The following is a 25464-nucleotide window of genomic DNA, read 5'->3' as shown; positions in this document are numbered from 1 at the left end:
TAGTTTCTTACAACCTTCCCCGATCTCACTTCCACCACATAAAATTAAAACTGGGGCATCCTCATATGTTGTGTGAATAGGAGTGAATTTAAAAGAATTATATTGTGCAGGCATTTATGGCATAGACACATGTATATGTTGTCCTCTGGCTTTTAAAAGCTGGCATGATACAAGCATAATTGTAAGCACCCATCCTCTATGTATATCATTGTCGCTGCTTTTGATATTTGAAGTTTGTTACAAGGGGTGACACCATTTTTCAAAACTACCCTTCCAAATTATAGACTGATAAAGGCAAGTTTAATAAAACCTTCTATCACTACCAGGGCTAAATCTTTTCTCATAGTACTCTATAATTGACATCATTACTCCTATTTAGTGTGTTGATCTTATTTATAAATAGCTGATTATGTGAAGAAACACAGTATGATATTCTACCTTATCTAGTGTTATCTCCCCTTATCATAGTTATCTTTTTCTATAACGTATCTTTAACTATTCACTAGAATTTATTAGTCTAGTCTTTTATCTTTCTTTTCTTTAATTTCCTATTGTAAATAGGATTTAGTACATTTGACAAGTATCGGGTACATCTTGCTTCCCAAGCTTACGGAACATCCTATGTGCAGATCAGTAGGGGTTTTAGTATTGAGTAGTTTGATTAGATAGTAGAGGTCCATTCACATTAGGCTGCTCATCATTTCATTATTGGCTTCACAGCTTGTGGGGCCATTTTTCATCAGCTTAAGCTCATCGGGCTACAGGCCGGATGAGCTCTTTACGATTACTAATTGCAGGTTCCGATCACGATGAAGTCCTAGGAAAGAGGAAGCTTTTGACAAGTCGAAGTGATACTGCCAATAGTGAGGTATGTATATTGATATCTGTAATATATGATTATGATTTTTTATGTCTTGGGTATGTGCCAATGTGCATAGGAGTAATGGAACATTTGTAGGTATTTTGCATAAGTTAGTCCCTAGAGGTTTAAAGGTATTTAAAGGTTTGAAGACCTCATGAACGGCAGAGGCAAGGAACAGTGACATCGCATTATCGAGTAAGACAATGCCCAAAGACTGATCATGTACTATATACATATGATCAGCATCCCTAGAGGGTTAAAGGTTTGAAGGAGTCTCATGAACAGCAGAGGCAAGGGACAGTGACATTGCCCTATCGAACAAGGCAATGCCATAGAGACTGACCGTGTACTATACTGTATACATATGATCAGAACTCAAGCCCCTCTCCACCCAAGCTAGGACCAAGGAAGACCAGGCAATGGCTGCAGATGACTCAGGCTCTCCCAAACCTCCCATCCTTAGCTCAAGGTTGGTTAGGTTGCAGCGACCAAAGAAACAGAGTTTGAGCGGTACTCGAACCCAAGTCTGGCGATACCAGGCAGGGACATTATTACATCGGCCACCATAACCCTATGAGTAGTCTTTCCCCTGTATGTCATAAAAGTTAAAATCTAGTATATTTTAGACATGCTAGTGTATGGAAATTATTTTTTTTTTTCATTTTGAAACTAGAAGAAATCTGGAATTAAATTATGGGAATAAGATCCCTTGCTTTGTTTAGCCAAGAATAGGCATAGTATTTTAATAGAATTAATTCAGAATATAACTTTTGAGTAAATAGGATTATTGTTAAAATTATTTTGGGCATAAGTACGATATCATGATTAAATTTAATGACTGTGCTGAAAGTCCCTTTTAAAATACCACAATTGGTAACTTTTTCATTTCAACATGCTAACCAGGCAGTATTTCATAGACTTTTTATGAAACTTCATTTATCGTGGCTAGGCCTTTAAGTGCTTTTCATTTATCTGCAGTGTTTCTGCATCATTAAAGATTTTATGCATCCTTAATGCAGGAAATGAGTTTACATCTGGCTGAATGCTGAAATGAGGAGTTTCACAGAATTGAGAAAGTTGTTGTTGATTCCATTTCTTGACTGTACTCTTGCTCCTAACCCCTTCCTGCCACTCTGTCCTCGACTAACCCTTAGCCACCAATCTCTTAATTTGTGTGAGATTTTGTCTCCTACATTCAAAGCATATTTATGTAAATTCCTTATTGATAATAAGGGAATTAAAAAGGTTCAGAAATGTGTTCATTCTCGTCAATGAAGAAATTTGACGGAAATTCCATAAAACACAAGTTCTATGCCAAGATGCAAATATCGGGAAAATTTAGATTTTATGAATAGGAGATTTGAAACTAAAATTAAACATTTTGCAGTGAATACAAAAGTAGATAATGCTAAACATTGTAAAAAGTAAAAATTTTTAGCTTTGCTCTACAAGGCAATAGAAGAGATTGAAGATCCAGGCCTACATGGCTGAGGACTATGAAGGATGAAGTAGATGATGATGAACTGAGATGCATTGAATTAAAAGCTCAAGATAGAGATGACTGGCGTAATCTGAGGCAATCTGCATCAATTGGCGTAGGAGGAGGAGATGATGATGATGATAGCAGGATTACACAAGGGCTTGAAAATCACAAAAAGTACAACTGTATCAGTAAGGGTATAACTACTTCGTTGCCTTTGTTCTCTGTGCTTTTATGAGATGCCTTTACCCATTTTAGTTGTGAATGTATCTTGACTGAAAACACACCAAATGCTGTACAGCTCTGATGAATACATCATAAAGTCTGGAATGTGAAATTTCAAGCCATTGTTTATTATTTTGTCTTCTAAATGAATGATATCCTAGTTTTGGGTGTTATATAACTACGAAGGACTATTAAAGGTTTTAAAGACCTGCTCATGAATGGCAGGGGCAAGGGACAGTGACATTGCCCTCTCCAGCAGAACAATGCCCTAGAGACTGACCACGTGTACATAAAATCATCGCCCAAGCCCATCTCCCCCTAAGCTAGGACCAAGGAGGGCCAGGCAGTGGCTGCTGATGACTCAGCGGATAGACCTATAATCTGCCCCAAACCCCCCATCCTTAGCTCACAAGGATGGTAAGGTTGCAGTGACCAAAGGAACTAACGAGTTTGAGCGGGGCTGGACCCCAGTCTGGCGTTCACTAGTCATGGACGATAACGTAAAATCCTTTAGTGGTGCTAGATAAGGATTCAGAGCAACAATAGCCTTCTGTTCTCTTTAACTAATTTCTCTAAAGTAAAACTTAGAAGATGCTACAAGTTTTTCTGTAGCTTTGTCAGCTATGGCTTTTGAGAATAGTCTATTTATGCTCTTTGCTTGTAGGTGTCATAGTACAATATTACTAGGGAGAAAAGTATTGAACCCTGTTGTTTACATGTGGTGAGTCTCCTTTCCTTCCGTGAGATGTGTCAGATGAGAGGCACTTTTTTGGGGTGCTGGTTCCCTGAATAGTAAAGTAGAAATTGGCACTAGTAAGGCTCAGGGCACCACTTAGACTAGAATTCTCATCAGGGGTCGGGTATGAGAAATGCAAGAAATGATCTAAAAGTTGACTAAAGCTTTCTTGTCTGGTCATTACTAAGGAAGCATGGCCGATGGCCTGGTAAATCGCACACTTGCACTTTCATAATTTTGAGAAAAGGAAGGACGGTCCCGGTTCCTGAGACCTGGATGCGTAAAAAAAAAAAATATATATATATAGCTTGTAATGAATTTTGTGAAACATTGAACTGATTTTAGGTAAATTGTAAGCATGAAAATCACCTGTAAAAATTTTTTCTCTAAGTGTAATAGAAAATATATTTAAATTATTTTTACTTTTTGCCTATTTTGTTTAGGTATTGAAATTAACTTGATAATTGCAGAATAAATCTTCCCTGGATGAGAATGGCAATCCAATAATGGGTACCAGTAGCTCTTCATCCCTCTTGACCTCCTCCAATTCTGATCGGCAGTTTGGTTCTACCCATCCAGTCCCAAGGAGAAATGGCCTTAGTGCCCCTCATAAGGAAATAAGTCGATTTGATCGTCTAAAAGCGAAGAGTGATAAGAAAAAGGTATCGACTCCAAATATTTTATTAAAAAATTTTATAATTTGTAGATTAGGTAGAAACACCAATTTGTTTAGAATTCTAACATATTTAGAGGAATTGTTGTCAATAGATTGTGGGTGGAGTATTGTATAGTTTACTTAAATGAAATTAACATTGAATTTTTTCATGATTGAGTTTGTTTTAATGATCATACTTTTTGAACCAGCAAAATTATCAAGTAATTTAAGTGGTAGTCATATTTAAAGATATACGCTCAGATTTCTGTACTGTATATCCATTTTTCCTCAATTTCTACTCCAAAATATCTTGTCACTTGTATGAAAATACAACCATAAAGAAATAATGCTATAGGTAGTCTATTTGTATTATCTTTAGACTTCATTATAAACGCAAGTTTTAAAGTTTAGTTTTTGTTTTTTCAGGCTAATAAGGAAAAGGGTGTCGTGAATATCAAGGAAACCCCGGGATTCTGTGGGGACCAGGACATTCACGAGCTCCTCAAGTTTTTGGGTGCTGAAAACGAAACTTCAACGAAGAATCGAAAGAAGCACAAGAACCGTGAGGATGAGAAAGTCAAGAAGCGTACCAAGAACAACGATAAACTAGAAGATGAAAAGATAAAATCTGATGACTTAAATTCAAAAATTAATGAGGATGTTAGTATATCTGGAAATGAAAGTAATAGGAAAAGTAAAGAGAGAGAGGAAGAGAGAAAGACAACTAATAACAAGAAAAATAAAAGTGAGAGTGGAAAGAGTAAAAAGAAAGGGGGCAACTTGCGCGAGTCGAGCAGTGTAGAAGACTTGGTCTCCAAGAGTAAACAGAGTGATAATGTCCGTGATATCCGTAAACAAGTTACTGTTGACGATGGGGATATGGGTTTAGGTGTTTTGCATACATATCACACCAGTAAGAAAGTAGATCAGCTCAATAATTTCATTGTCGATGGCAAATATCTTAAGGAGACTGATCCTGTGGACGTTCAAAATGATAATGAAAGTGGCATTAATCCAACATCGGAATTTGTAGCTGACTTTTATAGTGTCGGTGATTCCTTCTTAACAGCTGATTTATCTCAAGCTCCTTCTTCACCTTCGGGTGATTTCGAAATCGTTAGTAGTAAGAAGCGTAATAAGAAATACAGATCTGGATCACAGACAGCATCTCAAAGCTCTAAAAGTGGGGGATCTGACAGATGGAGTGCTGGGAGTAATAGTGGTAGTGTTTACAGTGAAGATAACTTCCGTGGGCATAGGTTTTGTCCAAACAAACTTAGTGGAAGGTGTAATGCAGGTTTTGAAAAGCCTCAAATCAATTTTACCGAAGGACCTCGTACCGTACACGAAAATACGTTCCTAGCTCGTTGGTCTCAGTATGGAGTAGGTGAGAGACACGGTGGAGACCGGTATGGAGCTACAACAAGTGCCCCCCATAGTGAAGACTCTGAATCTGATGGGGATGATTCCGTTCACTCTATGCCAGCACCCTCCATCACTCCTCGTCCTGATGTCCGTAAGCCACCTCCCTCCTCTGGTTCTACACCACAAGCCTCGTATGCAAATATAGCAAAGCTGGCTGCTTCAGCTAATCATGCACAGATGAAGCGTATGTCGGCTAATTCTGGTAGTCAAAGTGCAACTGGTCTCATGAAGGAACTGGAGAAAGACCTTAGTAATGACACTGAACAGCCAGACTCAAAGTCAGCTCTAAGTGAATCTCGTCCTAATATTTTAGATGACAATTTTCCCTCTTTAAATGAAAGTTTAGGGGCTTCAAGCCCACCTAGTGCAATATTCACTTCGAAAGTAAGTGAATTGAGGACCAACCCCGCGTGTGAAAGTGCAGTGATACCTCCTAAAGTCAGTAATGTACAATTGCAAACTGTAGATAAGCCAAACGATATTAACATGTCAGGTGTCTGTGATGGTAAATCAGGTTCCCAAGAAAATATAGAGCTGATACCTGCTGCTGTCACTAGTCAGGAGGGCCCAGCAAAGTCTCCTGTTGTTTGCCCTTCAAGTACCTCTCCTCCGCCGCCTCATTCGTCTCATCAGTACCCTCAGCATCAAGTACGCTATCAGTCATATCAGTCGCATCAGCCTTCTCCTCCTCCTCAACACACGCAGTCATTTCAGCCCCGTTCGCATCACAATCATAAACACAGTCAACACCAAAATACTCAGTATAGCTCATCTCACAATACGCCCCCTTTATATTACCAATATCAGCGATATAATCCTTTCAATCGTAAGGACGACGACCCTCCACCTAATGCATTACGTTTTGCTCCTCCGGTTAGAGCTCCCAACTCTAATCATCTCAACGTAGTGCCCCCTTATCCTCCTCCTATCCAGCCATCGCCACATTTTAAGCAACCGCAGTTCTCTCAGCCACCACCGCCGCCGCCACCTCACGTACAACAAAACCCTCAATCACAGCAAAATCCTCACATACAACGAAATCCTCAGCCTACCCACACCACACAACTACAGATCCAAAACTTCCAAGAAAAACCACCTCCACAACCACACAATCTAAGTACGCAGCAGTACCCCCCTCTTCAGAGTCCTTACTCGCAGAACTCTCAGGTGCCAAAACCTCCCCATATGCAGTCAAACACACACATTCAGAGACCCCCTCAACCACATTCCCAGTCCAATTTGAATCCTCAACAGAGTCCTAATCCACTGCAGAGTTCTCCTCCTGTCAAAAACACAATTCAGCAACAGAACCATCTTTCACAGCCAAATGTACATTTCAATTCTCATGGCCAGCCAAATCAGCATGTAGAGCAGACTTATTCAAATAAAGTCCATAGTCCTTTAGAAAAGCCACCGCCTCAGGCAACTCCTACACAACGCCCGATCCCAAATTCTGAACAAAGTACAGCTCAGCCACAGAACCACAAACTTTCAGCACGTGCACTGGATACTCCGTCAGAACTGGTTAAGCCTGACCAACGTTGTTCGCCGCCTGTACCAACCTCGATTCCACCACCCTCTATCGCCGAATCAAGTCCTGTCCTCCATCCGCCTTCTTCTGTTGTCGAAGCATTAAAAGTGGATGCTGTTGTACATCATGCCAATAATCTGCCTGTTAGAGAATCCAGTGAAGACAGGCATTTATTGGAAAACAAATCTCATAAATCCAGTGACCCTAGTCGATTGAAAAAATTGGAGCCTGCGGTTGTGTTTACAGACAATGCTAAGTTTGACCATAATGTTAGTGGCCTAGAATTTGGATTTGGGTTTGATGACCCCATAGTAACAAGTGATGGTGTAAGTGAAAGTGACAGTTTAAGTATTGATATAAAGAATAGTAATAATGTGACTAAAGACTTTAGCAAGTGGTTTCAAGCTCCTAAGAATGATGTTATTAATTGTAACTATGAAGAGCTTACTAGACATTTATCAAATGGTAAGTGCTTAACCGAGTTTAATTTTGTTGAAAATTTCAAAGTATTCTTAGCATATTTATCTAATTGGATGTGGATCACATCCGGTGGTCACTTACGTTGTTATTAGTTGTAGCATTTATTGTTTGGTGTCTGCGTACTGTCCTAGGTTTGCCACAGAAAAGTATATATATGTGAAGGTGCTAAATTTTTACATAATTTTTTGACTCAAGGTAAAGAATTCATTCTACATCTACATTGAATAGTTATCCATGCTCTCCATATTTTCTGCTAATTGATCTATCTTGGCTAGTTTCTCACATTCTCCATAATTGCCGCTGCTTGCACCATTATTAACCCTTTTACCCCCAAAGGACGTACTGGTACGTTTCACAAAAGCAATCCCTTTACCCCCATGGACGTACCGGTACGTCCTTGCAAAAAAAAATGCTATAAAATTTTATTTTTTTCATATTTTTGATAATTTTTTGAAAAAATTCAGGCATTTTCCAAGAGAATGAGACCAACCTGACCTCTCTATGACAAAAATTAAGGCTGTTAGAGCAATTTAAAAAAAAATATACTGCAAAATGTGCTGGGAAAAAAATAACCCCTTGGGGGTTAAGGGTTGGAAATTTCCAAATAGCCTGGGGGTTAAAGGGTTAAATTTACTATTTTCCAATATTTTATCTTCGTATGCTTTTTAATGTCTAGAAACAAAGTGGATTCCCATCAGTGACATACATTAATGCAATCTCCATATAAAGAGCACTTGGCATGTTGATGACGAAAAGGTGAATTTAAAAATTTGCGGTTCAAGCTTGTGGCCTTTTGCCTCATTGTATACCAACCTCTTTTTCAATCTAAATTTTTTTGCTGGATATGTTCTATCCTCTTCCTTCTTTATTTGTTTATGCATACAATCAATATTGGTACTTGAAATTTTATAGATTTGTAGTAAATCTCTGTTAAAACACTTACCATCCGCAGAAAGTAGTGCCTGGGGTTCCCTTTTCTGGCAATCCGTTGTAATTGCCTCCTTTACTACTATGAATAGCAAAGAATTATTTTAGTTTTATGTTTTATCTGTAGATGGATTAATTATCCAGAAACTTGCCATCAATAGAGTAGAGGGAATGCGGGCGAAAGAGCTACTCGAGCGAGTATATTTTTCCATTGTTTGAAAATATCTATTAAAAAAGGTTAACGTACTTAAAAAGTGCCACCCATGTACATGTGGTAATTAGCATATTGAACAGCAACATAGTGTTTTGTAAGAGGGGGGGGGGGATTATATCACACGCCACACACTTGTCCGATTATATTATTATTATTATTATTACTATCCAAGCTACAACCCTAGTTGGAAAAGCAAGATGCTATAAGCCCAGGGGCTCCAACAGGGGAAAAATAGCCCAGTGAGGAAAGGAAATAAATGAAGAGAACAAATTAACAATAAATCATTCTAAAATAAGTAACACATGTCCAAGTATTAAATTATTTCAATGAAAGTTCCCAGAATTCATATTCTTTATATTCTTGAGTGAAGAGCTTTGGCTAATAGTTAAGAAATGGAAATTTTTGCCATGACGTAAAACCTCCTTGTCCCGCTGAAAAGAGACTGGTAAAAAGAACTGTGGTGTAAAGCCAACAGCTGTCACTTCTCAGAACAAGATGTAAAGTTTGAAAAAAGTAACTGGGAGTCTTAAAACATTTTGTACATACAGTACTCTATTCACATGAATATATAAAAGAATTATAAAAAGCATGGTGTGATTAGATCCTGAAATAATAGTAGGTAACTGCTGAGGTAGTAGAAGTAGGGGAATCAACATATGAAGCCTCATTTGTTGTGGATAACGGGAGAGGGTGGGCTGTTGCACCTTAGGAGTACCAGTCAAACTTGGCTGAATCCCTTATCAGGCTGGGAGGAGCTAAGAGAAGAAAAATACCTTTATTTTTCTCTCTTTTTATATATGTTGTCTACCCCCCCAAAATGGGGGCAAGTACTTTGGTAGATAGATAGATATGCTGTGCAGCTATTCACTGGAATTTTCTTGCTAAAAGAGTAGTTTTTTATTATACACTTTACCATTGTACAAAGATTGTGATTTTGTCTAAAACCAGGAAGTCTTAGGGTGAGGGAGTGTTATGACTGGTGACTTTCCTTTATCTAGGAGAATGGTTAGTAATCTCTGGAAGTTAGTTTTAGTTTGGTTAATTTTTCTCTCCGTATTAGTATAAATCTATGAATGTTTAATTTTACCAACTATATGCTTGTCCACGTATATAGAGGACAGACTGTTTTGCTAATGGTTGTCCAATACATTATTGAATAGACTACAGTATATAGATCAAATTATTCAGTTTTTTTATTGTAGATTTCTGTACTAAAAGGTGTGCATGTGCTCAGTAGCAGAGAAGTAAGACCAGTTGGCAAGGAACTATCAGAAAGAAATTTTAAAATTTACCCAAGGCCCATAACTAGTGAATACATAAGTATGATGAAAAGTTGACAATTCTGTTTGTATTATGAAGTGTCTTCACAGTTTGGCCACAATTTGTCAGATTAACAGCTCCCTACCTACCCCAACCCATCTCTCTTATACTTACGTGGTATTTGTTATTTATTTTCCACTTAATGTGGCAACAAGGGAAAAATCCATGCTATTGTCATAGAACTTGAACAAATCATATTTATAATTCTGAAAGTTGACACCCATTGTACGAATAGCTTCTTCTAAGTATAGAATACTGTGTGTGAAATGTCATATGTTCAAAGGTTGATTTGGCACCATAGGTAGAGGTTAGCAACTAAACCAGCCTCACCCCAAACAGATTTCATGCTTTGAACAGACTATGGTATAGTATGTACATTTTTGCGTAGGGTTTTGTAATATTTCCTTTTCTACACGAGTTGTTTTATGGTTGAGGGAATAGGCGATGTTAATTGTTAACTGACGGAAAGATAATAGGTAGCTGTTTTGTAAGGCCACCCGAACTGGCGAAGTAGATATTTAAACTTTATTTCACTCATATTTTTTTTTACCACTTATCAATGAATGGATTAAATGAGGAATGCATTGCAATCTATCTTGACAGGTTAATAAATGTAATTGATATATGAATTAATGTTTAATGTATTTTAAAGGTGGTATCATATTGTCTACGGTGTTGGTGTTCTTTCATGGATTGTGTGTGTAGTAGAAGCTATTTCCCCAAATTCTGTTTTTAGCGAATAGTTTTTATTTTTTTAGATTGGCATTTTTATTTTAATAAAATAAAAAAGATCTATAGTAGTGGATATAAGCTATATAGAATGAAAAGAATAGAGACTGGCCTTTTCTAATTTCTGCTACTGTCTCAATAGCCAGTTGTATATCCTTTACATTATTACCACTGCCAATGAAGTTGGAAGGTTATGTTTTTGCCCCTTTGTGTGTGTGTGTGTGTGTGTGAATGGCATCCTGGCCACAATTTTAACCATAGAGTTATGAAATTTGTAGGAATGTAAAAAGCTAGAAATTATTAAATTTTGGAAGGTCACAGTCTCGGTCGAGCAAAATGTCCAATTCACGTAATCAGCCATAAGTTTGGACATCGTTGTCACAGAGACTTCAAACTTGGTTCATATTTTATTGTATGAAAATTCACGCCAGGCAATAGTTAAGGTCAAAGGTCGAGAAATAAGCTGCCGTTGCAGGGGATTGCGCTCTACTGAATGCCCTTAGAGTTCAATTTTCTTTAAGTGTTGCTACTAGCGTAAACTATTCAACCTCGCCTCCTAGCCTACATTTGTTGTAGTTATTGAGAATGCATGCAGGTCTAGCCTGGAGCACTTGGCCACACTTGTATGGATCCCTTTTATTTGGGCCCTTTTTGCAGGGACATAACTGCAGTCATCCCTGTGTTGAGAGCTAGTTGTTGTTGTTATCACAGTGATCTGAGTATGGAAGGAGGCCAGGAGTGAATCTTAGGCTCTGGGGTCTTTCCCCAAACTGAAGAAGTCTTTTACCTTTTGCTTCTTGTCCTCTGTTGCTCTTAACTGCTGCTCCTATTCAGCTTCCTCCAGAGCAGAGTCCTCCGGAGGAAAAACAAAGGAAGGTAACTGATTTGTCGTGTCATTTGTTTCCTCATCATAGTCTGGGAGGAAACTATTAAAAACACAGGAGTGACCACTACGTCACGGTGAGACCTCCCTTCTACCTATATGGGAGGAGTCCTGGGATGCCATTAACCCTTCGGCACCGGCAGAGATGGAAAATCTTGAGACTGAATCTCCTTTCATCAAGATTTTGTCTCATCTGACTGGTCAGTCGCCCTGGGTAGGCAACTATTGTAGAGCCCCAATCAAGGTCAGGATAACCATTAATCCCCAGGGTTCAAGGCCTGCCCTTTAGCCTCCCTAGTCGGAGCTTCCTCGAGGGCCTCTAGACAGCTTGGGTTCCCAGATCTCGATACTCGTGTAATACGTTGTCTTCGCGCTTTTCCATCAAAGAGGATAACACGACCTTGAAGATAGCAGCCCTTCTCCACTTCCAATTAATGCTGCCAGGAACTTCAATCAAGAAATTTGTGACATGGGAAACTCTTCTTATTTTCCAAATCTGCTACCATGGTGAGCCTCCATAGGACTTCTGGTTAGATTACTGGTTAAGAGTTGTTCCTTCTAAATATTTGGCAAACCCGGAGAATAAGTAGTCGACCAATGGGGTTTTACCAGGCGCTTAGGCCATCGCCGCCTTAGTGCACCAGTTTGCTGGTTACTCGAATGCAGGGATGCAGTAGCAGGTCAAATTAATCATCAAGAGGCCTTGCCATTAGGGAGCTTGTTGGTGTTGCAGAACCCATACCCACCCTATGAAGTGGACTACATGGTTGAGAAGTACAGGAAGAAGTCAAGAATACCTCTTCCATCAAGGATAAATTTTAAATCCCTCGAATGCATCCACTAAGTCATCAGCTATGACTCCGTAAGTTGTCCTTGAAGTCATCAGCAACGTAAAGGGCCAACACTGTACCAGTCCAGGAGAGTTGAGTGAAGGAGAGGAAGTTAGCAATGCTAGGGTGGGAAGTCCCTTGTTGCTGCCTTGAGTTGGGGGAGGCATATCGAACCATTGGCCAAGGTGGCAGTAGTTACAGAGCTAAGGTGGGACAGATGTTAGGTAGATATTGCCTCCCATTTGTTGGTTCTCATAATGCCCCCACTCGTACTCGATGACGTTCTCATCTTATCATCCCATTTCCAACAGTCCTCGCCCTTCAGGCAGACGTAAAGAAAATGCTGGAGAAAGGCACAGTGCAGATTGGTTGGGATTGTTTTTCAAGCTTTTACAGTCTTCTTTTCCTCGTGGAGAAGTAAACTGGGGATTAAAGATAGTTGTCAAGGAGTCTATGACCTGCCATCAGAAGGAACAACGGAACAACTTGATGCTTTCTGTCAATCTAAAAGGTGAATACTTTCAGATTCCAATCCATCAGTCCTACTGGAAGTACCTCTGCTTTATCCTCAATAAGAAAGTTCACCAGTTCAAAGATCTTTGCTTTGGACTGGCTACGGCACCTTGAGTACCTGGACGACAGACTGATACTGTTTTTCTCTGAGACAGTTGATTCAGATTTTTCCATAATCTGGGGATTCTGGTAAATTGGGAGAAGCCCAGCCTCGCGCCTAAGCAGAGGATAGGATTCCTAGGAATGCTGATAGACACAGCAGTTGTGAGAGTTTTCCCAATTGACAACCACAGCAGCAGAATTGGGAAAGTAGCTCTACCTTTTCTCTCCCAGCAAGAACTATCGGCTCGATATTGACAACGGCTGTTGTCGCATCTTTCATCTTTGAAGAAGCTTGTTCCTCATGCATGTCTCCCGTAATCCTTTCTGTGGTATCTAAAAAGACCTAAGTCAACAGCCAACAATCCACCACACCACTTTCTTTCAGTGGAACAGAAGGTACAGAACAATTTATCTTAGTGGTTGGAATAATAGAACCTCCTTAAGGAGACTCCTGAATTGACTGCCTATGGAAATGTAACTTTTCACAGATGAAGGAAGGATGTGGCAGCACCTGGCTGACAGAAAAGAGTCTGCACATCAACTTGTTGGAGATACAGAGTGCTGCCAGCTTTGCAACAATGCTTGATAGGTTTCTCGGTGACATTGATGAGCGAAAACATCACCAAGGTAGCTTATATCAATAAGCAAGAAGGTACTTATTCACAGCACCTCTTGAGAGCTGGTGAAGTAAAGCTCACATGGGGCTCTGCAATGCGGTAGAGCTGTCCGCAAGATTTATTTCAGGCAAAAGGAATTTAATCTCCAACAAGCTCAAAGTCACCAGGGACAAGTAGTAGGATCAGAAAGGTCCCTTCATTCTCTAGTAGCAAAGCAGCTTTTTGAATTTTTTGGGTTCATCTGTGATTGACATGTTGGCATCGCTTGAGGATTCCTTTCAAAATCCTTGAGACAACGGAGACATCTTTACTATTCTGTTGTTTTACCTGATTTGCAGAGTTATCAACTGTATTAACCAATACAAATTTCACTGTAACCCTGGTGGCTCCCAAATGGCCACACGCAGAATGGTATCCAGACCTACTTAAGACCATAGGTTAAGTATCAAGAGAACTACCTGTGACCAAGCTGTTTTACCAGCTCCATGTGCAGAAGTACCACAACTCTGTAACTTTTTAGGTGAAGATAATACAGCATCTCTGAGTGAAAGATTTTTCCCCAAGGCATTGCACAAGAAATGCCAGGATATTGCATCAATCATCTACAGAAGTTTGCAACTTATGGCTGATTTTCTCATCTACTTTCAGAGGGAGAAGCTATTCACAGTCTCAGCAGATAAAAGCTTATATCACTCAGCCTTAATCCAGGTTTTTAGACTGAAGGCTTTGGACCTTTTTTCTTTGTCTATGTTAATGAAGATCTTTGAACAGTCAGGTCCTCCTACGGAACTTGAGCTACCTGCATGAAATGTCACCAGAGTTCTCGAGTCCTTGAGGGCACCATACAAACTTTTTTGGCAAGCGATAAAGAACTTTGTATTCATACTGAGGGATGGAAGATATTTTAGATCTCTTTCGTTCCTTAGTTTGTTGTGAAGACTCGGAAGTCTACCGTTCATGACCTCTGTTTAGAGTAAATTTCCTCCCTTGAGGATGCAATCAAGGATCAGAATTATTTGCTTCTTTGTCCTGTGTACTACAACGCTACCTGAATCTTATTCGGCCCTTCAGCCTGCAGTACCAAAATATTTTCGCTGACTGCAGACAGATCCAAGATGAGCATCTCCAGGAATACCTGTCAGTGGTGCAGACAACCTTTATGGCCCATCTCCTGGGCTCTACTTACAAATTCTAAGACATTCTTGTTGGGACCAGTGGTAACTGCACAACTGGTTGCTTTAGAAAGCCGCCTCTTTTTTTTTTTTTTTTTTTTTTTTTTTTTTTTTTTTTTTTTTTTTTTTTTTTTTTTTTTTGGGGGGGGGGAGTGCGCTGGTCAATCCATTATTTGCTGGATTGCACGCTACCTCTTTCAATTTACAGAAAGATAGAGGTATCTTCCCCATTCTCCCTACAAGGTAGAGAATGGTCAAAATGTGTATATGACTGTAAACCATTTCTTTATCTAGACCATACACTTCAGACATCATATCATTAGGATGCTGTTAGTATAGGTTTATCCACGACCATCGTGTCTGTCAACAGAAACTAACCTAGCCTATCACTTAAGAAACTTTCCTTTGGATTTTAAGAGAGGATAGGAGTCGACGCTCCCTCACCTATTCAAGTTCGAGGGATCTTATATCCTTGTATTTTTAACCAGTTAACTGGGTTATAGGAACATCCTCCCTCTCAATGATAATTCTCTTATTAAAAGAGGATTTTTTTTAGTTGTGTAGGAATAAATCACATTTTAAAATATTTTTAATTTTTCCTAACTACAATCCTGTAGTGGTACCACTCTCCCCAGTTTTAATACCGACACCCTTAGGGGTTGAGTGAGCTGGGTTTATTCCTGGCATTCCATGCAACTTTTTTCTCTGGTATATTTAGCAGTATTTATACCTTTGAAATGGTGCTTTAAGGAGCATTTCACTGGGCGACACAGGTTCCTCGCCCAGAAATAGATTTTTCTTTCGTCAAAATCCCTTTTTTAAATTTCCTGCTTCAACCACTTTGCAAGACCTAGGGAAAAGTCGAAGTGGCTACTCTGTGTGCCAGTGAGGCGATGGGCTTCCCCACACACTCCAGTAACTACTAACTTCTCATAAACTTAACTACCCAGTTCTACGTGTGCTGAAATCCTGTTCCTATTAAAGGACTTATTTTTTTTATTTAGAACTCCTTGCTTTTAATCGTTTTTCTATTCACGTTAGCTCTGCCTGATTAAAAAGATGTAATTTTGCGATTACTTCAAACTCCATCTCCTTTTTGGCTTTCAACTGCTCATATACAAAAACTGATATATGAAATTTTCATACCATAACTTTTTTCACATCTATTTTATTGATGTATAGAATGTCATTTCAATTGTGACTTTTTCATATGGAAGTTTTTAGTTTTTATATAAACTGATTATCCAGATTTCAGGCCATAAAATTATCTTGTCTTTTTACGTTTAACGAAAATCGATCAGTAATGAAAATGTCGATGCAATTCTTCGACCCTATTTTTTATTATCATTATAGACTTTACTGTGTATAATGATGGGCTTTAGCCCTTTTACCCCCAAAGGACGTACTGGTACGTTTCACAAAACTCATCCCTTTACCCCCATGGACGTACCAGTACATCCTTGCAGAAAACTGCCATTTGAATTTTTTTTTTTGCATATTTTTGATAATTTTTTGAGAAACTTCAGGCATTTTCCAAGAGAATGAGACCAACCTGACCTCTCTATGACAAAAATTAAGGCTGTTAAAGCAATTAAAAAAAAATTACTTCAAAATGTGCTTGAAAAATAAATTACCCCTGGGGGTTAAGGGTTGGAAAGTTCCAAATAGCCTTGGGGGGGAAAAGGGTTGTGGTATTTTTTTTTACTATTATGGATCATAGGGACATAATCATATTTTATTTACTAGCCAGTGTTAATCCCCGTCTCCTCAGTCCAATAACATCCCCCCCCCCCCAACACAATATACACTACCTGTATGATAGTAAACAATTACCATAGTTTTGTTACAAATGACGTTAATAGAATAGGATGATGTCTATTTAAATTTTACCCTTATTTACTATGGAGGAGAGATTGACACAAGTTGTCACTAGAACTGTGAAGGAAGGATGTTAGTATTGGGGAAAGCTGTGTCCGAAACTGGAGAAAACTAAGAAAATTGGGCTTGAACTCCTTATAAATGTGCAAATGGCCAATCTGTGTAAAGTAACAATTAATTCAAAGCCTTATATAATGATACGAATATATAGAGCAACTTGGAAAGATTTCAGTTACTGCACAATATTAATTGATTTTGTTTACTGTACAGTATTAATTTTATACTTTTTTTCATAAAGGTTTATTCCCTAGTATGCAAAAAAAAAAAATATATATGTTAAAGTAATAATTTGTTTTATCAGGTTAGGATGTCCTTTGGTAGTTTTCCTTAATCGCCTAGTTTAGAATGCATAGACTGTAGTTGTAATCAGCAAAATTTAAACAATGAAAGTTGCATGTTCAAGGTTGTGTTTTATAATGTGATACTATGTGAATATTATATGCATGATTATTGGATACAGTTTAGTAAAACTTCTGTTTTATTTTAGATGGATTAGTAGTTGTTTTTTTTTAAATGGTGTAGTTAGGGTGTCAACACTAATTTTACAAATCGTATATGTGACCTCATTGAAATTAGCTTCAAAAGTCTTATGATACATTAGTATAACGGTACAGGTATTTATATTTGACCCTAAGCTCTTCTGGTCATCTTTGTTGAATTTTTGGGGTTAGTCTTTGACATGTTGGCATCGCTTGAGGACTCCTTTCAAAATCCTTGAGACAACGGAGACATCTTTACTATTCTGTTGTTTTACCTGATTTGCAGTTATCAACTGTATTGTCTAATACAAATTTCACTAACCCTGGTGGCTCCCAAATGGCCACACGCAGAAAGGTATCCAGACCTACTTAAGACCATAGGTTAAGTATCAAGAGAACTATCTGTGACAAGCTGTTTTGTCAGCTCCATATAGGCTAGTGTGAGAAATTAAACTTGATGCCAGGTTAAGCCAACTGACATTAATTTATAATATAACTAGCAGACACCATGAATTTCCCAAGGTGGTAATAGATACCTGTAGTCATAAGCTTTGATCAATGCCGTTTCAGTTTTTATTCAGTACATTCATTCAGGAACAATAGTGTTTGTTTATTCTTTTGAATCGAGTAATCTCCCCCTGCTCACCTCTAACTTATTCTTGATAAACAATTTGTACTACATATGATCTTTATAATCTTATACTCTAGTTGAATGTGTGGAATTCCAGCAGTTCAAATTGGACGTGTATGTATTTTTGTTTACCAGGTTGACACTAGTCTTCGTTATAGTTTCTACCACTCCTTTATGTGATTGACTGCTTTGTCTACTAGAGCCCTTGGGCCCATAGCTTTCTGCTTTTCCAACGATGATTGTGGTTTGCCTTAATCGTATTGGTACGAATGAAATGTTGTTAAAAAGTCCCTTAAACCCATCTTGAGTCTAGTCTATTAGCTGAGTTAACTGTAATTTTGATATTGATTTGCTGAACATCCTATTAATAAGATTGGCAAGAGATGTGTGGCTTACCCTTTAACAGAACCATTTTTTATGGACTTCTGTATATTGACAAGAAGTATAGCTGATTTTTTTTTTTTTATACATATTAAATCCTAAGGGCTTGATCTTGTTCATTGTTATCACTCAAATTATCATGTGTGTTTTTAAAGGAGTGATTTTCATGAAATTGTAACTAGATCCATTTTCGTTTAGCCTTTGCATAGAATCAATATTGGCATCAGTTGGGTCTTTACCAATTTTCCAAAATCATAGAATTCCATAGAAAATTTTGAGTTAAGGTGTTGTATCTCCAAGAATTGGATTTTGTGTGCTGATGAATATCATTGTATAAATTGGTTTTTCACTTTAGGTATTCAAGTCAGTGGAGGGGAATAGTTTTTCGGTAATGTTTCTGCATTAAAGAACCACTGGCATCTCTGGTCACTACTTAGCGTAATTGAATCAAAAAAGGATTTTACTAAGAGCAAAAAAGGATTTTATCATTTTACGTATAAAGAAAACCTTCCATTCAATACTTTATCAGGTCGATTTTACATTGCCAGTTTTTATTAAGATTTTGATCTGTTGCCCTAAGATATGCCACGAGAGTTGGTCAGGATTACAAGGTACTGAATGTATGAAGTAAACCCATTTTTTTTCACTAATTTACGAATCGTATGATATGACCTTGTTATAGCTTCAAAAGCCGCATGCTACGTAGGTATCCGGTATTTATATTTAACCCTAAACAGTTCTGGCCATCTTTGTTGAGATAGTGTTAGGAATTAATCTTGATGCCAGGTTAAGCCAATTCTCATTAATTTATAGCAACTAGCAGAGGCCATGAATTTCTTACAAGCCTTTTGTTTTTATTCTGTTCATTTGTTCTGGGAAAATAGTTATTGGGTCCTTTGACTGGCCAAATATTACTACATTGGAGCACTCTCTCTGGTTACAGATAATTTTCTCTTGCCTACACACACACCGAATAGTCTGGCCTATTCTTTCCACGTTCTCCTCTGTTCTCATACACCTGACAACTCAGATTACCAAACAATTCTCCTTCATTCAAGAGGTTAACTACTGTAATATAATTGTTCAGTAGCTACTTTCCTCATGTTAAGGGTAGAAAAGAGACTTTTATCAATGGTAAGCAGCTTTTCTAGGAGAAGGACACTCCAAAATCAAACCATTGTTCTTTAGTGTTGGGTAGTGCCATGGCCTCTGTACCATAGCCTTCCACTGTCTTGGGGTAGTTCTCTCCTACTTGAGAGTACACTCGGGCATTGTTATATTTTATTTCTCTTCCTCATGTTTTTATAAGTTTTATTCTAGTTTGTATATGAAATCTATCATTTAATGTTTTTACTGTTCTTGAAATATTGTATTTTGATTGTTTATTACTTCTCTGGTAATTTTTTTTCCTCACTGGGCTATTTTTTCCTGTTGGAGCCCTTGAGCTTATAGCATCTTGCTTTTCCAACATGGGTTATAGCTTAGCTTGTAATGATAGCAGTAATATGGTTTTCTTACTGAGGTATATTAAGAATATGAATTTACTTTGCAAATTGATGTTTCTATTAAAGGGAAGAAGCTTGGAGGTATATGTAATTGTTTATAGGTATAAATTTCTTTCAAAGATGAAAATTTTGAAGGGTTATGTAATTTTTTTTCATTAGTTTCTGCAGTTTTCTCAGTATTTTAGATGCCTTTCTAATTCTGTTATATATTTTCTTTTGCAGAGTGGGACAAGACTGTGCAACTAATGGAAGGAGATCCGAAAAATGTCCAGTACTGGAGAGCTTCCAGTAGTATGGAGGCATAAGTCTTCAGTTCGTGCCTTGAGAGACAGATGCCTTTATGTGAAACCCTTGTGTATATAAAGAAGGGTTTTTACTGTGAAGATTCTCTCTGAAATTCTTGAATGTTAGTCCGTGGACACGAAAGAAAATAACATTTCCATATGCTGTAACTTTTACTTTGAAGTGCTAACGTTTACATTAACCGATTGTTTTGGTAGAAGACCTCTTTGATATATATTTCTCAGGCCACTAGACAATGCTGTATGGGATGCATGCCTGTTCTCTTTTGGTCTTGCTCCCCTGAGGTCTTCATTTTACTTTGTGATCTCTGCCTCTTAACTATGTTATTACCCTTTAAAGTGAGAATGTATGGCAAAGCTTTATTAATTTAATACAAAGCTAAAAGTTTAAGCATTTTACAGACTCAGGTGAATTATTTATGAGATGATGTTTGAACAGCTGTCTGCTTCCCAGGAGTACGTATGCAATTAACCGAAATGCTACCTGATACGTGTCACAACATCAGGAAAGACTTGTTGCGTACGTTCGTTGTGTGACGTGTTTGCGGAAAAGTTGTCGTCCAGTCCGTGATTCCTTATTAGAAAAAGAGATAAACCATGATGTATCATTTCTTAGAAATATAGACAAACTTGTGCTCATTTAAGAAGCAAATGCAGCATATTCTTTTCTGCATATTGTGATAACACGTGCTTGGGGTTTGCTCCCTCATGAAGTGTCTTTTAAATCTTCTAGTCTCAAAACTAATGTAGTGGTAATAGCTAGAGGATGCAGCTCACCTGTTCGTCCACAGAGGCAGGACTGATGGGTGGAGGAATAATGACTGTGGGGCCAGACTCTAGTGCAAGAGAGCAACAATCAATTACTGCGACAGTTGCTCTCTTGGAAATACCCAGGCCCTTTGCAAAAGTGGTAAATAGTTTGAGGAAACCAGCCTGTCGCTGGTGGAGGATTCCAAGAATGCGTGCATCAGTGGTGCCAAGGATAAGTGATGGCTTGCTTTGGTTCTGTCAGACATAAATTACCCGGTTAATTACTTTTAAGATTTCGATCAACTTTGCTAAATCATTGTCGATGGTTTTGTGGTAATATTCGTCTTCTAACCAAAACGTTGAAATTCCAATCCTGGTGAACATGCAGCCAAATTTGGCATAACCAAAGGAACAGTTATACAGAAAAATACAGTATGGAATGGCTTAGGAAAAGGTTTGGTATACATGCTAACCAAAAAAGGCATACACTGCTTTTTGGGTGAAGGAAATGTAGGGGAGTTTTCAGCATAGAAGCAAAATAAAAAAAAAGGTGATCCTTATTAACATAGAATTGGTAGCTTACCAGACTTTTTCAATGGCATATCAAGCTGTAGTTGAAGAAGTGTTATGTGTATGAACAGGGTCCACTGGTGACATGATACTTAGGCTGTGTTTATTGTTGTGCAGAATTTAAGAATTCTGCAATGATAGGCTCTAACAAATGTTTGTTTTGAGCCATTTACTGTAGTTTGTGTACCAGTGAGTATCTAGTATGTTAAATAATTGTCAACTGTTGAGAATCAAAAATGTATTAATGCTGAAACGTAAATGAGCTGGTTTGTGTAAAATGTGTGTGCATTATATCATTGCAGTGCTCAGGCCCAATATTCGTGTGAAAGTCCAGATGTCAGTCATACTTGGAAATTAATGCCTCAAGATAATGAATGAGTTTGAGAATAAAACGTATACAGGATATATGCTGCACTCAATGCAGTATATATACTGAACTGTATTCTGGGTAATTCTGCCCACCCTTCAACACTGTGAATTAACAAACAATTGTGCATAAACCAAAGATAACATGAACTCGAGAGTTTGTCCGTTGACAGGTCGCTCTTCCTTGAACAGTGCCCTTTTTTGATGAATTGGGCTTTCTGTTGGTTTATGTATGCGTTGTTATATATATTTACGTATATATATATACATGCATTAAAATTTATGAAATATATCTAAGCTTGTGAATGCAGTGTGTATGAGTGCAGAGATTTTTGTTTATTTTTTTTTATGTTAAGTCTTCAACTCCTACATCTTGAATGTCTTTCAGGGATAAATTGTACATGTATATATATTTACAGTATAACTTTACAGTGTATATATATACTGTACATATATAGTTGTGTGGGTGTGTGTATTGGCACTTCTAAAGTCACGGGAGCAAAGTTATTTTTGGCACTTGATCTGTCCAGTCGCCTTGGAAAGCAATTTCTACTGCTCGGATAGGTACCAGTGCTGGAAGTTGTTCTCTAGTTCCTGGGTAACAGTGCTAGGTATGTATGGTAGATGGACCCCTAGGTCATCATTATAGATCACACACACACACACACATGCTCTCTCTCTCTCTCTCTCTCTCTCTCTCTCTCTCTCTCTCTCTCTCTCTCTCTCTCTCTCTCTCTCTCTCTCTCTCTCTCATTGGTAACTTTCAGTACCATCTTAGTGATTTTAAAGTACAGTTCTTTGTGGAGGTTAGTAAACATTTGTCTCCTGTTTTGTTTGATCAAGCCTGTCTACTGTAAAACTCGCACACATGTTTTCAAGTACTAAATAATCATTGGGAGTATCTCGCACCCCATTCATTATTCTAATTGATATTTTCAGCTTGTGGTTTTGTATTAAGTTCTTGACAAGTTATATAATTTTTTTTTTTTTCCTGTTTACAGGCTGACCTTCTTTTGACTAAAAGCTACTTTTTCTTTTTTTTTTTTTCTTTTAGAAAAATGTACAAAACCTTGTTTTCTTTGGAATTGTAGAATCTTCCTTGCCTATCACAAAAGAAAGCTGTTCATGGCTTAGAAATTCCCAAACTTGCTGGTAATATGTTTTGCCCAACAAAATAATTGTTATAATGAGATTAAAACCTTGCTGTTACCAAATGAATATGTATAACTCAGATCATACACAATGTTGGCAAAGTATGAAAATCTAAAAAAAAAAAAAAAAAATATAAAAAAAAAATTGCAAATAAAATTATAGGTATTCAAAGCACATGATTGTATTTAGCACCGGAAACATCCCCAGAATACAGTGATATTTATTACTATGATTTGAACATTATGTTGTGAATTCCTGTATATTTCAGAGTACTGCATAAAGTGATTCTGTAAGGAAGCTGTCTTCCAGGGAGATTTGTGATAGGAAATGATTCCAAGGCTGCTCTGTTGGTAAAATGGCAAACAAGCACTGGCGAATTGGTGTTATGAGGAAATTTATTAACTTTATTTTTTTTTTCCCTTTATTGAATACTATATACTACCTTATTTCTCTGCACATTCTAGTAATGGAATTGTTGTACTGTATTCTGGTGGCTCTGTTGTTAGTCAGTGCTGAAAAAAAGAAGAGACAGTGCAATGGTTATATTGCTTCAAGGCAGTTTTGAAAAGACCAATGTATATTGCAATAAAGTTGCGCTGCAAACACTCGCAGACTGTAATGAAAATGGTAGAAGTGTATTGATTTAATCCTTTGATTATTTTTTTAAATAACTTTCTAGAGCAACATTTGGAATCTTAACTAATGCACTACAGTACATAGAGATTTCCCAAGTGGTATTAACTACAAATCCATATGCATGATTATTATTGAAAGTATAGAAACTAAAACAGTGGTATTGTAATATTTTCTCAAGGGAAGATGGCACAAAAACTTAGAGAGTAGAGGTCCCTTTTTTGTTTTGTTTCATTGTTAGTGTCGGCTACCCCCCAAAATTGGGGGAAGTGCCTTGGTATATTGATTGATTGATTGAGTGTTTCCATCAGGAAAGCAGTAATTATTACGCTCGCTGTTTGAATGGCAAACGCATTATTTAACCAACAATGTAATACTTACAGTAAACTTGACCATAAGTTGTTGGATAGCAATGTATACTGAATTCTTTTCAAGCTACAGTGAAGTACAAACTGATTTCATAGATCCAAATTTTAACTATTCCCTGAAGTACAAACTTTAATCCTTTAACTCAGATGTGTTCAGAATTCTTTTTCCTTTTGTGCACAGAATGCAGATCAATGTAATTTAAATGTATACAAGCAAGTTTTTATGCATTAACTTTGGTAAGAAAAAAAAAATTCCAGATAGTAGTTGAAACAAAGTTGCTGTACATGATGAAATTAAAAATTTGTAATAAGCTAAGTAATTTTACTTGGTGCTCTGGTTATAGTACTTGATAAAAATAATCTTTCTTATGGCTTGTGTAAGGTTGTGTTGGCTTATTGGAATTGGTCCTGCCTGTCAACCTGCGTGGCGGGAATTTGAAACCCGTTCTAGTTGCTGGGAGTGTGCAACCTCGCCATCCTTGTTAGCTAGGGATGGGCAAGGCATTTTAGACTTGATGGCTACTTTGCGAGTCTGCATCCATTGCTCGGGCCTAGTGAGAGAGGGGTTTGGCTGCTGAGATTGTGTATATATGGTTAATCTCTAGGACCTTTGCTATTCATGACTAACTTTTATAAACATTTAAACGTTCTGCAAGTTTAGCCTGTCTTGAAAGTCCTTTGCAAACTCGCCTTTCTATATTTTTGCTAGATTCTTGTAACACCTTTTGGGTGCACGCTTTCGGGCCAAAATGTAGACTGTTGCCTCTAGTTAAACTACAAACCCAGTCATACAAATAGCCTCATTCCATAAAAATATCTAGTTGTCCAAACTGCAATACTGTAAATGGATCTTCTAGGCCTTTTTCTGTTCTACCAGAATGCCTTTTATAATTTGTGATTTTGGTCCAGAAGGTCTGGTGCTATGGTAGGTCATGTAGGTCATACACCTTTTTGTTGCACAATGTCAAGTAAAGGTTGGATGTAAGATTGATTTATATTAATGGTAATTTAAGTATTCTTTCAACTGTATTTCTAAAAATCAAATGTAAAATCCTTTCTTAGTATAAATTCCCCTTTTGGGTTGCGATAAGAAAAAAATAATTTCTCCAGGACCGAAGACAATCCAGGTTTGGGTGACAACTTCTGCTTTCCGACGCCTCGTCTTGGCCTCGGACTCCTGCCACGGTCGTCATGGTGCTTACGTCCTTTCCCATCCATCCCATCATTATCCTTATATAACCCTACCACCCTCTCATCCTTATCCCTCTAACAGGCTGCCAACGCAAGAGCCTATTCCCGCTATATTGCAGGGATATCTAAAAACAGCCAACCCAACTTTCTTAGTATTGAAAGTGTTAATTGCCTCCAGATAAGGGCCACTTTAATTGATAATTTTTAACTGCAAATTTTACCATTATCTATGGGTTTGAGTTCTCTTGCTTGAGAATACTCTCAAGCATACTATTCTAGATGTTTCCTCTTCCTCTGGTTTTTTTTTAAGTGGTGTGATAGACAGACTTAATAGAATGGCCATTATGCTTTGTGGTTCATGGGGTTGTATTGAATATGCCCACTTCTTTTTTCCATAGCAACGGCATTGTTTGGTCTGTTGTTTCGTGGTATTAAAGCTTGGTAGGTTGAGGTTCACCTCCACAGGCTAGTTGAGACACATTAAGTTGAATGACAAA

At 37.8% G+C, this 25464-nt stretch overlaps 1 protein-coding gene across 3 annotated transcripts in view; it reads left to right on the top strand.

The window, feature by feature from the left end:
• LOC137642402 (dentin sialophosphoprotein-like) overlaps positions 1 to 22372 on the top strand; it is a 61764-nt gene extending 39392 nt beyond the window's left edge. For 2 of the 3 annotated variants that reach the window (XM_068374937.1, XM_068374939.1), the window contains exons 9-12: positions 765 to 868; positions 3774 to 3965; positions 4385 to 7379; positions 19858 to 22372. In XM_068374937.1, the coding sequence (XP_068231038.1) occupies positions 765 to 868; positions 3774 to 3965; positions 4385 to 7379; positions 19858 to 19940 (3374 nt within the window). In that variant the 3' untranslated portion in view covers positions 19941 to 22372. The remainder of the gene's footprint in view (positions 1 to 764; positions 869 to 3773; positions 3966 to 4384; positions 7380 to 19857) is intronic. The other variant, XM_068374938.1, reaches the window with a different exon arrangement.
• The last annotated feature ends 3092 nt before the right edge of the window (positions 22373 to 25464 follow it).

The sequence above is a fragment of the Palaemon carinicauda genome, chromosome 6 (assembly GCF_036898095.1).
Source record: "Palaemon carinicauda isolate YSFRI2023 chromosome 6, ASM3689809v2, whole genome shotgun sequence".
Lineage (NCBI taxonomy): Eukaryota > Metazoa > Arthropoda > Malacostraca > Decapoda > Palaemonidae > Palaemon > Palaemon carinicauda.
The sequence above is the reverse complement of the archived record's forward strand: the minus strand, read 5'-3'. Positions and strand labels throughout refer to the sequence as shown.